This window comes from Populus trichocarpa, chromosome 7, assembly GCF_000002775.5.
Source record: "Populus trichocarpa isolate Nisqually-1 chromosome 7, P.trichocarpa_v4.1, whole genome shotgun sequence".
Lineage (NCBI taxonomy): Eukaryota > Viridiplantae > Streptophyta > Magnoliopsida > Malpighiales > Salicaceae > Populus > Populus trichocarpa.
Genome location: NC_037291.2, coordinates 8,335,224 through 8,348,571, shown reverse-complemented (window position 1 = coordinate 8,348,571; position 13,348 = coordinate 8,335,224). Strand labels below are relative to the sequence as shown.

The 13,348-nt window shown below is 33.4% G+C and overlaps 2 protein-coding genes across 2 annotated transcripts; one reads left to right on the top strand and one right to left on the bottom strand.

The window, feature by feature from the left end:
• The first annotated feature begins 6,358 nt into the window (after positions 1-6,358).
• LOC7462570 (cytokinin dehydrogenase 3) lies at positions 6,359-9,060 on the top strand. Its single transcript, XM_002310068.4, has 5 exons — positions 6,359-7,035; positions 7,148-7,275; positions 7,525-7,794; positions 8,192-8,439; positions 8,536-9,060. The coding sequence occupies exons 1-5, from the start codon at positions 6,438-6,440 to the stop codon at positions 8,828-8,830; spliced, it is 1,539 nt and encodes a 512-aa protein (XP_002310104.3). The 5' UTR covers positions 6,359-6,437; the 3' UTR covers positions 8,831-9,060.
• Positions 9,061-12,170: 3,110 nt separating this feature from the next.
• LOC127905594 (uncharacterized) lies at positions 12,171-12,874 on the bottom strand. The gene is made up of 2 exons (XM_052454775.1): positions 12,763-12,874; positions 12,171-12,666 (listed from the first exon to the last, which is right to left on the bottom strand). Exons 1-2 carry the CDS (start codon positions 12,850-12,852, stop codon positions 12,262-12,264), a joined length of 495 nt encoding a protein of 164 aa, XP_052310735.1. The 5' UTR covers positions 12,853-12,874; the 3' UTR covers positions 12,171-12,261.
• Positions 12,875-13,348: the final 474 nt, after the last annotated feature.

The window sequence follows — 13,348 nt, the reverse complement described above, 5'->3', positions numbered from 1 at the left end:
ATTGGAGGAATATGCTTAACAATTAAGTCCATTGACATAATTAAATTTTTAATAGGCCAGTTTAATTTAATCATAGGCCAAATTAAAATTTAATTATGTTTAAGAATTAATTTGAGTCCAATTTAAGGATTTAATTAGGTGTAAAGACTTAATCATACTTTAAATGGGTCAAATTAATTTTATTAGGGGCTTAATTGGTGAAAAATTAAGTTTGGGAGCCCAATTTGATCTTAATTAAGAAGATTGGAATTTTAAGAGATCAAATAATTTTTACCAAGTTAATTGATAGAAATCAGGGTCAAAATCACAAGAAAATTAAAGTTTTGGGGTCAATTAGGGGTTAAATTGAAGACATTCACAACCAAGAATCAATTTGCAAAAGACACAGAACAATAGGGACCCAATTGATTAAAATAAGGGGTGAATTTGAAAACAATTGAAATTTCAATGGTCAATTGAGGGTCATATTGCATAAATCCAAGACCAAGGATCAAATTAAAAAAGATGTTGAAATTGAGGGCTAATTTTGAAATTCAGCAGGGTCTCAATTGCATTAAATTACAAGTTTGAAGTCAATTAGAGGTGAAATTAAATGAAATTAAAAACTGAAGGACCAAATTGAACTTTTTAAATAAATCCCTAATTCAAGTCAAAACAGCGTCGTTTTAGAATTTAAAAAAAAAAGGTCGTCTGGTTATTGTTCATTATCTTCTTTTTCTTCACTGAAATGATAGTTTAGGAGGCTACTTTGCTTTGTGCATTTAATGCTTTATTTCTCCACCAAATTTGACCAAACTTGCACACAAATAATCCCTTGACATTTCTCTATAACCAGGTATGATCCGTTCAGGATGATTGACACCACATCAGTCGCAGCGCTGGCCTAAAGTGGCTAACTCGGGCAATCTTTAACTATCAAATTTGACAGTTCAAGGTGCCTATTTTGAGCCACGGTTGGGATCCTTTCCAACTGAGTCAAGGGCTGAAACTTTTAATCAATGAAGACAAGATTACCCTCTTCCACCCACTATAAATAGAGGTGGATTACATGGCCTGAGCCTGACAATAATCCATTCTGCATGCAAATATCTAAGCCAGTTCTAGCCCAGATATCTAAGTCGGATCTGGCCCGGACAAAAAAAAAAATATATATTGTTGGGTCGAGATTAGCCCAGCCCAACCCTTTCTTGGGTTGAGCTTGGCCCAGTTAGCTGGGCCGACCCAGCTCATATTTTATAATAATATAATATTATATAATATACGATTGGGAAAAAAATTTAAAAAAAAAAAAACCTTTCAAAAATTTGAAATTTTCTTGCATATTTTCCTACCACTTTTTTTTAATATTGGGTTCTATTTTTACACTATAAGATACAAATCTGGTATTAAAATACTTGGCTTTCTCAGAAATATTTCTAAAAATAATTTTTAAAAAATTCAAAAAAAAATCTCAAAACTTTTAAATTAATTTTCCTTTTCAAAAGACAAAAAAAAACAAAAAAACATTTTGTTTTCATGCATACGGTCAAATCCTAAAATGTTTTCAAGCATATTTTCATGAAAAAAAATTAAAAAATTGCATTTTTCTCATGTTTTAAAATGCAAAATGGATATCATAACCAGTTTATGATTATCCATTAGAATTTGGCCAAAAAGTCAAAAACCCTTTACCAATCTTTTTTTAGGGTCTAGACGTAGACTTCAATACTTGTGAGGTGTAAAACTATATAATAGAGTGTACCCTCAGGTATTAAAGATACAAGGTGTAAAAAAAAATGTGATGTTAAAACTCAGACTTTAGAACGGTTAGGATTTAACCCGATAAGGTAGAGATTCTCTCATGGAGGGAGATCTGCCTTGAACCTTAGATAAGAGCAACAAATAGAAACCCGACCTAGAAAAAAAAATCAAACAACAATACAGCTTACTTTAGTAGGGTGCACTAGCTAGGGGTGATGCGTTTTCCCCTAACATAACCAGTCCCTTACCCAGACTCTCGTAGACCATAGGTTCCTAGTAACCATAATACTAGGTAGTGACTTCTGAACCTTAATCATAATTTTATGATTAAACCCAAACTCATTTCCTTTTCCAATAACACACACCTCCTCAAGAGGCATAATAAAGCTCCTTGTCGCCCCCAACATCGCGGCACCCTGCGACATTGGAAACACGTTAATCCTCTATCAAAAAAGAAACCAATTGGGTGCTAATGGATTTCCATGGTAAAGTATAGAACTGATTGAACAATTTAATGTTTTTAAACAAGATTAGTGGAGAAAGATTTTATTTAAATATATGGGATCGATTACATAAAGATACTTACACTTATAGCTAAAATAACCACAATTCAAGTCTTATTATCTATAGTTGGGAACTTAGATTATCCATTATAGTAATTTAATATGAAGAACATCATTTTTCATGGGAAATTATATGAAAAAATCTACATGGATCACCTATTGAGGTGAGTGATACTTGAAATATATAATCAAAAGGTGTGCAGGTTGAAAAAATCATTGTATGGTTTCAAACAAATTTGAGAACATAGTTTGGAAGGTTCATGAAATCTATGATATCCTTTGACTACCATCAGAGTAATTTAGATCACATTATTTCTAATAACAATAGTAATGCCATCAGAGTAATTCAAATCACATATTATCCCTAAAAATAATAGTAGGGTAAGATTATCACAACCTCATTATATATGCAAATAATATGATGGTTATATAAAATGATCCTGAAGAAATGAATGAAAGACATATGTACTTTGAAATATTTTCTACAAATCAAAGTATCTAGATCTCATAAAGGAATCTTTATCTTAAAAATATATCTTAAATCTATTATAAGAGACTAATATATCAGTTAGTCAATCGATAGAAAAAGGTATGAAGTTATATGTATAGTCCAATTAGATACTAGTTGATAAGGGAAAATATCAAAGACTTGTTGAGAGATTTATGTACTTAGCCCACACAAAACCATATTTAACTTATATGTGTATTGTTAGTCAATGTATTCATGAGAGCAATAAATGAATACAATTATATATATTTTTAGATATTTAAAGGTTGCACTTATAAAGAGGATTTGGTTTACTAAAAATATGTATTGCCAAACTACAGGTACATATACTGATGTTGATCCACAGTGAAATCACGTACAGTCTATAGTAATTCATTTTACTATATCAAACAGTGGAATACACAGTGAAAACACTCACAATCTATCTACAATATCAAACAGTGCAATACAAAGTGAAAACACTCACAGTTTATAGTAATTCACTTTACAGTATAACATTGATCCCTTTTAGTTATATTTAATAATAATAATAATAATAATAATAATATGTATTAAAATATTTTTCAATAAAAAATAGAAAAGTATTTTTTAAAAAAAAATTGAGAATATAACTATCAACCAAAATGAATTAATATAATTCATTTTTAGCCAACCACAGATGTCATTATACGTAGATTACAACTAAACCATTGAAGGCTAATTTGCAAATTACAACCACTAGTTCGGACGGTGATTAACAACCGACGGTCTCAACACAAATATATTTTTTTTAATGTATTTACGATCTGCCTTAGAGTAGCAATCACCGACCAAATCTTTCGCAACTGAGTTACGGTCATTATTTCTTATGTATAAGTGGTTCCTTAGATTTTTCCAAGTTATACGCCAAGCTATAACTTGTTTTGTTCCTTAGGTTAGGTTATACAGTGACAAGAAATTAACGCCGTAAGAAAAGATTTTCAAAAGTTATCATGCGGCACCGGGGCAACTTGGTTCAAAATGCCATGTTACACGTTTGCTTGACGGAAACGCTATAAAAAAAATTCCATCAATTATCATGTCAAGCAATCTAGTTCAAGAAACATATTATACATTCAGTGAATTAACTCATCAATCAACAGATTAATCTGATTTATTATTTAAAATAAATATCATTATAGCAAGATGGTAGATTATACACAAACGAACAAACGCATTAATTTGTAAAAAATATTGCTGTTATCAGTTATCACCAAAGGGCGATTGCTAGCAGTAATCAAGCATTAAAAGCCTAATTGTCATCTTTGTAAATTTTATACTTTGCGTATTTGCCTTTTGCCTAACTTGGCTCCGCTGCCAATACTCATCTGTTGGTCAAGCAGTATGGATTTGATCACTGATGATGCTGGAGAATGACAAACACTCACGTTTTCGGGGGGGTTTTTTCTTACATTTAAATAGCCAAAGATCCTGTGTATCTTTGTATAGATCCTGTGTATCTTGCTGCGCGCACGCTATGCTTTTGTCACTGCTGCTTTTTTTCTTTTTTAACCAAAGACAATTCATCCTGATTTGTCCATAAAACGTTAATTAAAGGATACCTAATATGAAAACCCAAAATATAATATTAATTGTAATCTTTTTCCAATATATCAGTCATGCAATCTATTCCAATATGTCATCTGCTAAGATTTGAAAGCAAGCCAAATATTAACCAAAGGGGGATCGTTTGATTCTGTTTTAATTAATGTTGGACCGTATCTCCAACATGATACCACAATATCTCAATTAATATTTCTTGTTCAGAAAAATGAGGTGGTTTCTGGGGCATCATAGCCTTAGAGGTTATTTGACTGTGGCTAAATTTTCCTTATTGCCAGCTTAGGAGAGTAATTACTTTCCCCCACTTTCGAAGGTATATATTTCATATTTGTGCTATCTTACAGTTAGTTGTGCCTGGCTTGAGCTAAGAGTAGCAGCATGATATGCCGTGTAAAATATAAGTTGCCTCCAAGGGGTTAGGTTAATTTATATGTGTGTGTGTGTTGAGATCTTCAAGAAAGTAGTTTAAATGATAAGGAAAAAAATCATTTAACTCATTTGAGTCTCATTTTTTGTTTCTCATGGTATATCTTTATCTAATTAATTATATTTATGAAAATATCTTAAATCTCAGTCGACGTAATACATGATCGATGGAATGCGTTAGTTTGGAAAAAGCAAGCTTATATTTGCACCATCTTAGAAAGAAAAAATATACATATATAATATGAAATAAAATATGATTTTATTGGTATATATATGGATTTAAAGAGTTAGATTAAAAAACCGGACCAAAAGACTTGGAAAGGGTTAATTTTTGGAGGTCATGTCTTTTTACTTTGATTCACGTGGGGTGTCCGGGTTAGCTTGCACGCACCTCGACTAATTCTCATGGGCCCTAAAGTTAACGACCAGATAAACCTCTAATAGCCATCAATATTAGCAACCTCAGGACTCAAACCTGAGATCACAAGGAGAGCAAACCCTTTAATCCCAAATTCTTACTACTGGGCACCTACTAGATATTGAAATCATGTCTTCTTGATATGGTATCCATGCAGGCGATCCGTATGCAACTTTGAAAAAACACACCCTTGGATAGCGTGCAAGCTGTATGGGAAAAGAAGATGAAAAAACTAGCCAAACAAGGCTATTGTGCGTGTTTAATAATATGATTGCAGTTGTTTTTTAAAATATTTTTTATTTAAAAATGTATTAAAATAATAATTTTTTATTTTATTAAAATTATTTTTTATATTAACGCATCAAAATGATCTAAAAATATTAAAAAATATTAATTTAAAAAAAATCAAAGTTTTTTAAAAACGCTTTTAAAATATAAAAACAAACAAAGCCTTGATTATGATGAAATTAGAAGAAATTAAGAGCAATTATAGTAAGAACTACTTGATTAAAAAGACTATAGCTTAATTATTGATTCAACTTAAAGACTTAGAGTTGTCAAATGAAAAATCCTATATACTTTTCATCTTATATGTGTATAGCAAATAGATAGGACTACGCACCGCAAAATGATCCAAGGGATGATGCTTGCTAATCAAAGAGGTTTGTTCCCTCTCTTTTTTTAATTTTTAAGGTTGAAATATATATATATACACACACATTTTGAAAAATTTATTCAAATCTTCTAAAAATACGCCGTATCGATATCATGAAAGGTACGCTCCTAAGGTCCTGGTGAAGAAAGTTGATCCAAGAATACCTCCTATCATCTAATAAAAAAATAAAATAAATTATCATTCCAAGTCAACTCATCCTACCCTTCCCCCCGCCGGCCTCCTCCGCCAACAAAATAAAATATGTTAATAGAAAAAGTCAATCCATCCCCTGAGAGACGTAAAGAAACCACTACGAGGTTGTTGACCTTGTAAGTTTATTAATTATTTAGACAAATCTACAAAAGCAAAATAATACGGCATGCCTGTAGAATTGAGGATGTTTCAAGGATTTGTCAATTAAGCAAAACCAACAATGGCCAACTATAAATGCACACGCACATCCCTCCTTTCGTCTTCACTAATCACCACCATCCTCGAGCCTTATCCTCCTTTCATCTCCTTGATTTTCTTCAAAAAAATAAAATTATGGCGAAAAGTCCTTCAACTCCAATCCATCTCTTAGTTATGTTACTAGTAACATATTTTTTGTGCACCATGGGAAAATCAAATGCGTTGACATGCCCACTACCACCGGAACTAGCAACTAAGCTTCATGTTGATCCAGTAGCCATAGATTCAGCATCTACTGATTACGGTAACATAGTCCATAGCACGCCAGCTGCTGTTCTTTATCCATCATCCATTGAAGATATTCAAATACTAGTAAATTCCTCGTACAATTGTCCCATTCCATTTGGTATATCTGTTAGGGGAAATGGCCATTCTGTTAATGGACAGGACATGGCTCGTGATGGGGTGGTAGTGGATATGAAAAGTTTGAGAGAAGATAAAAATGGGATCAAAATTAGGGTTTCTAAAAACCATTTATTCGCTGATGTTGGAGGTGAGCAATTATGGATTGATGTGTTACACACCACTGCAGCACAAGGACTTTCACCGGTGTCGTGGACCGACTTTTTGTACCTAAGTGTTGGTGGTACGCTTTCTAATGCTGGAGTCAGTGGGCAAACATTTCTGCATGGCCCTCAGATTAGCAATGTTTATGAACTAGATGTTATAACTGGTATGTTTCCCTTGAATATATTTTCACTTTGTTTTTTCAGTAAGAAATAGACCTAAAAAGAAGAAAAGAAAAGTGGGTTTACTTGATAGCATTGTGTTTTTTCTTGATTCAGGAAAAGGGGAGCTTGTGACCTGCTCTAAAAGAAATAATTCAGATCTATTTGATTCTGTTCTGGGAGGTTTAGGCCAATTTGGGATTATAACTAGAGCAAGGATTGCTTTAAGGTCGGCACCAACAAAAGTAATTATACAAAGCTAGGGAGTTGTGCTTCGCTCTCTCTCACCTTAACATTTTTTCAATTAAGCATGAATGAATGTTTTGACATCTGGTTATATGCCTAATAATGGTGCTAAACTCAAAGAAAGAAAGAGACAGGCATACTGAATTTAAAAAGTTTCCAACAATTTGAATATTTCGATCAAATCTTAAATATATGAATAAACTATTAATTAGCTCCAACAATTTGACATATGGGGTTTTCAATTGCAGGTTAGGTGGTCTCGAGCATTTTACAGTAATTTCTCTGATTTTATCAGAGACCAAGAAAGAATAGTTAGGGGTGGCCAAAGAGATGTAGCCAATTATTTGGAAGGTTCACTTATGTTGGATAATGGCACCCCAACTGAGTGGATAACCTCCTTTTTTCATCCAACTCAGCTCCCTCAAATTATGTCCTTGGTTAAAACATATGGTATCATCTACTGTCTTGAGCTTACCAAGTACTACTTCATAGAAGATATAGAGAGTGAAATAGACCAGGTAATCAAGTTCATCATCATATTAATAATTATATCTCTATCTATATAGTATATTTTATAAGGTTAATTACATGATCTCTCGAAAGTTTGACAAAAACCTTTTCACATTTGAAAGATGTCTGTAATAATTTCATGATATTTCAAAAGATGTTAATGTTACTAAACATATTCTTAAAACGAACTGACAAGTTTTCAGTCTAATCTATATTCTATTTTATGCAACGAATATTATATAAACTAGATCAGTTGACATTTTATACATGTATAGTTCACGTTAAAAATATGTATTTTCCTGTGAACATACTTTTCGAAAAAAAAAAGAGAATAAGTTAGTAGTCACTGTCGATTCTCTTACATACATTAGTTTAATAATGAATCTGGCCATTGTTTTCTTATAGGATTTACAACAAGTATTCAAAGACTTTTCTCATGTTCCTGGTTTAATCAATGCAAAATTTGTCTCCTATCAAGAATTTTTGACGAGAGTCCCAAATGCTGAGAATGAATCACAGACACATCCATGGCAAAATCTATTTATTCCCCAATCTCGAATTTCAGATTTCAACGTAGGTGTCTTGAGAGATATTGTTCTTAAAAGAAACATCACCACAGGACCTGTCCTCTTTTACCCTTTGAACCGACACAAGTAAGTGCCCTATAATAGTATCCTTAAAAAAAACGTGTGTATATATATATATACCAATTACTTCAACAATAATAAAAGTTTTCCTTAAAATTTCAGATGGGATGCTGAGTTGTCTGCAGTTATACCAGATGAAGATATCTTTTATACGACATCGTTCTTGCATACAAGTGGGATTGATAATTGGCAGGTCTACGAAGATCAAAATCAAGCAGTTATTAAATTTTGTGAAGAGGCTGGTATCAAGATTGTGAAATATCTTGCTGATTATACAACCATAGAAGAATGGATTAAGCATTTTGGCTCAAAATGGACAACCTTTCGAGAGAGGAAAGCGCAATATGATCCAAAGAATATCCTATCGCCAGGGCAAAAAATATTCAATGCCGTTTAGTGTTTACATTTCTGGTCATAATCATGTATATCAATAAATATCAATTTCTAACCATCTAGGTGATGGTCCAGTGGTAAGAGTTTGGGATCAAGAGGTTTGCTTCTTCTGTAGTCTCAGGTTCGAGCCCTGTGGTTGCTCATATGATGGCCACTGGAGGTGCACGCAAGCTGGCCCAAACACCCATGTTAAATTAAAAAAATAAATAAATAAATAAATATCAATTTCTTTTATATTTTCTTTTTTATTTTAATTTCTTCACTTCCTGTGAAAGCAGAGGAGGAGAACAGTGATAGTTTCCATCATGATGTTAGACCCAATATTGCTTTTGGCGTCTCGAAGCCGTGCTATATATTGAAGTAGACATGACAACCACACTTGTAATTCATATGCATAAAGCTAGAAAGCAATTACCAATATATATATATATATATATATATATATATATATATACACGGTACTAGAATCTACTTTAAATTTGCGACATTCCTCAAAGCAGCACTTTGAGTATTCAAAGCTCATTTCCCCTTTCACGTTGATTACTTTCACAGAGCCCAAGCAACTTCTTTAGCTCAGGACTCTCATCATTGGATTGTAGATCGACAATGAGATGGTGGTATTGTATTGTGATCAAGGTTTTTAATTTTGTTTTGATAGGTATTTTGTTTTATCAATTAGAATGGAATATTTTGATTTTAGTGTGTTTTGGCATGCCGTTTTGAGATTATACTGTTCATATATATATATATATATATATATATATATATATATATATATATATATATAATACAACAAACATAATTCAAATTCAAGATAAATTAATTATAAATTATACAATACAAACAAATATAATTTAAATTTAAAATATTCTTAAATAGTCAAGATTAAATAGAACTTTAATTTAAATTAATTCAACTTAAATAAAATACCAAAATATTATGAAATTAAAATGTTTAAATAACATAAAAAAAAACATAAATCAAACCCGAACTTTTCACTTCTAAAAGATAAAGGGAAACCACACAAGTCATTCACGTCAAAATGCTACTATGGTAATTAATTCTTGAACGAAGGTAAAGGGAGTTGGAATCTAAGTGTCACATTTAGGTTAACACACGAACACCACCCAATTAATATTTTCTTAACCCTTAATTAAACTATAAGTTTTGTTTGTCACCCCTTTAAATTCCCTTCAGTTTACCCCATTCAATATCACGAGGAGGTCATGCTTTCTTAAGGATAATAAGAAATAATCCAGTGCTTTTTATATTATAATCGCATTGCAAAATATCTTTTTATTGTGATATTAATGGAAAATGATTTTTTGATCCCTTAACATTTTATTAAAAAAGATGTGTAACTCATGTTTTATTCAACCAAAGAAATGGAATGAATGTAATAGTCTAATAGATATTGGTGTCAATGAAGGTTTATTAGGAGAGGAGAGTTCAATGAATATGAATTTGCCCTTTGACCATGCCAAAAAAATAGATTAGGATCCATAAATTTATTATTGTTGTTGTTTTGTTTGATTTTTTATTTTTAGATTGATTAAAGATTGTTTTATAGTTGAAAATGGAGTTATTAATATTTATATGGTATTTTTAGGATTTGTTTTGGTTAAAATAAGTTGAAGTTTTGGTTTGATTCAATACCTTTTCAAGACCGAAACGGAACGTGTGAAATGAAATCGGAACATTCCAGCCGAAATTTATCCGAAAAATCCGGAACGGACCGAGATTTAAAATAAAATGAAAATTGTTCCATTTTGTTTTGTTTTTTGAATTGGTACGAAATGTTTCAGCCATACCGAACAAAACGGAACGGAATTGACAACCTTGATTGTAATGAGTAGGTATTTTCTATTTAATATTTTTGTGTTTTGAAAGACTCCAAATCTATAAATAGAGTGTTAGTCCAAGCTAAACCCAATATATTTGGGTTCAGCCATGAGTTGAGCTCAAGTTATCGTTTGTTTGATAAGATGTTAGATCTAATATGTTTAGATTCATCCATTAGCTGAGCTCAAGTCACCATTGATCCAGCAAGAAAGCAGGCTCAATATACTTGGGGTTCAGCCATCAGGGGTTTAATGAGCTGCCAGATCTATTTTTTTCTAGGTTTGGCTACACGTCAGACCTCATTGGACTTAGAGATCCATGTTAAAACCATAAAGTTCTATCTTCAGATTATTTACATAAATTGTTCATGTTAGGAATAATTATGTCCCTACATTTATAGATGTATAAAAAATCTCTCAAAGGGCCTACCACATTTCTCATCTTATTAATTAATGACATGTAAGGGATATTTGTCCCTCATTAATGATGTCTAATAGATATTTTTCATCTTGGATAGACCTCGAGGAAAAGATCCTCTACTTGTCTAAATGGAAAAAATAACCCCTGGTATTGGACCAGCAATGGTCCTTGAAGGAAAGAGTGGAGGTTAGAATTGAGGCTACAGAAGAATTGAGAGATGCCTCGTTAAGAGAAAATAAGCAAGCCAACATAAAAGTGGGTTTTACCCTAACACCAACACAATAACAGTCATTAACAGAGCTCTTTCATATCCAAAGTCCAATTTTGCAATAGGCATTTATAACATGTCAGGAATCAGTCCTTAATTTATAACTCATCGGTTGAAAATGGACCGAACTATTCATCTAGTTCGTCAGGAAAAAAAAAGGAATTTTAGGGTTGAAAAACATAAAGAAATAACACAAGAGGTGGATAAGTTCCTGGATGCTAACTATATTAGAGAAGTGATATACCCTATCTAGTCACTACAACACTATCCAGTTTTACCGACGGATTAATTCCGTCGGTGAAAGCAATGCAATCCGTCGGTGAAAACAATACCGACGGACTCACCGACGGAACACGTCCGTCGGTATAACAGTCGTCGGTAAATCCCATTTCCGTCGCTAATTCTGTCGCAAATAAAAAAAACCACCCACCGACGGAAACACCGGCAACACCGACAGATACGCGCGCGCCAAAAAAAATTCCCCGCGGGAACATTACCGACGGATTTTCCGTCGGTAATTTTAAGGGTAATTACCGACGACATTACCGACGGATTTTCCGTCGGTAATTATGGCATGGCTTGTAATTTTGTTGCAACTCTCTGTGTAATACCGACGGAAATTATCCATCGGTAATTCCGTCGGAAGTTAATCACCGACGGATAATATCCGTCGGTGATGCCGTCGGTAACGATGGCATGGATGGTAATTGTTCGGCAACTCTCTGTTAAATACCGACGGATATTTTCCGTCGGTATATCCGTCGGTAGGTATTTGAAATGTATAAAAAAAATAATTTATTAATTGTAAAAAACCTTAATAAACAAATAAAAATGCATTAAACATTAAAAATGTAAAAGTAATAATATTCATTACAAATTTAATGTGTTTAAAAAACAAAATTAAACTAGAATAGCGGCGGAGCTGGAGGAGGAGGCGGAGGAGGAGGAGGTTGGTTGTTCCCGGGACCAAACGGCCAAAAAGAAGCTGCACAAGTATCGTCACCCATCTTTGATCTCATCTCCATGACTATTTGACGGAGCTCATCATAATTCGTCGAGAGTTGTTGATATTGTTGTTTCAACGCAATGAACTCCTCAGACTGGGTGTTCGATACTGATGGAGAGCTTCCAACAGTTGAGACACTACGAGTCGAACGCAAGTTGTCAGCCGTAGTGTTGGAGAGCCCGTAGACCCTGTTTTTATCGGGTCCACCAGACGATCCCGCCTCCATCCACAAATCTGGATCGAAATCTGGATGGGTCGACGGATTGTCCCCATATCTCTCCCTCAACCGGCTATTATAGGTCTCCTGAAAATTCCATCGGTAAAAAAATCATCAAATGCAATTCAAGATGCAATTCAAGAAAATAATAACTTACAAAATAAAATGAATGAACGAACATACCACGAAGTGCTGAGCACGGTTGTCCACGAACTGCTGCACCCCTTTTTGGCGGTCTTGACTCCGCACATGCGTCTCTAGAAACAGCTCCATTGGACTCGGTTCACGTCCAAGAGACGCAGCTTGTAAGGAAAAAATAGGTTGAAAGTTAAATATATTATAAGGAACGACAAATTAATTAATGATATATTTCAATAAAATTAATCTTACCATCCGCTTTGCATGTGCGCTTAATGGGACGGATCCGCCAGTGTGCGTGGTCACCGAACCATAAATTTGCCGGTTCCGGTTGTCGGCGCCAGACTGTGAGCTCCGTGAGAACCGCTCTGAGGTCACGTGCTCAATATATGCCGTCCATATTTCCCCCGAGATGAATGGCGGTTTGAATTCCTGCCAAACCGCCACCTCATTCCATCCTTCAAGACCGTTATCCCTCGCATGTCTTTTTGATTTTTTTTTGGGTGTCATACCAAAAATCACGCAACCTACTTCCATAGTAACAAATTAGAATTTAAAACATTAAATTATAAAACAAAAATAAATATTATTTTTGATGTTACCTAGTTGCCGCGTGATTCTCCCATACCCT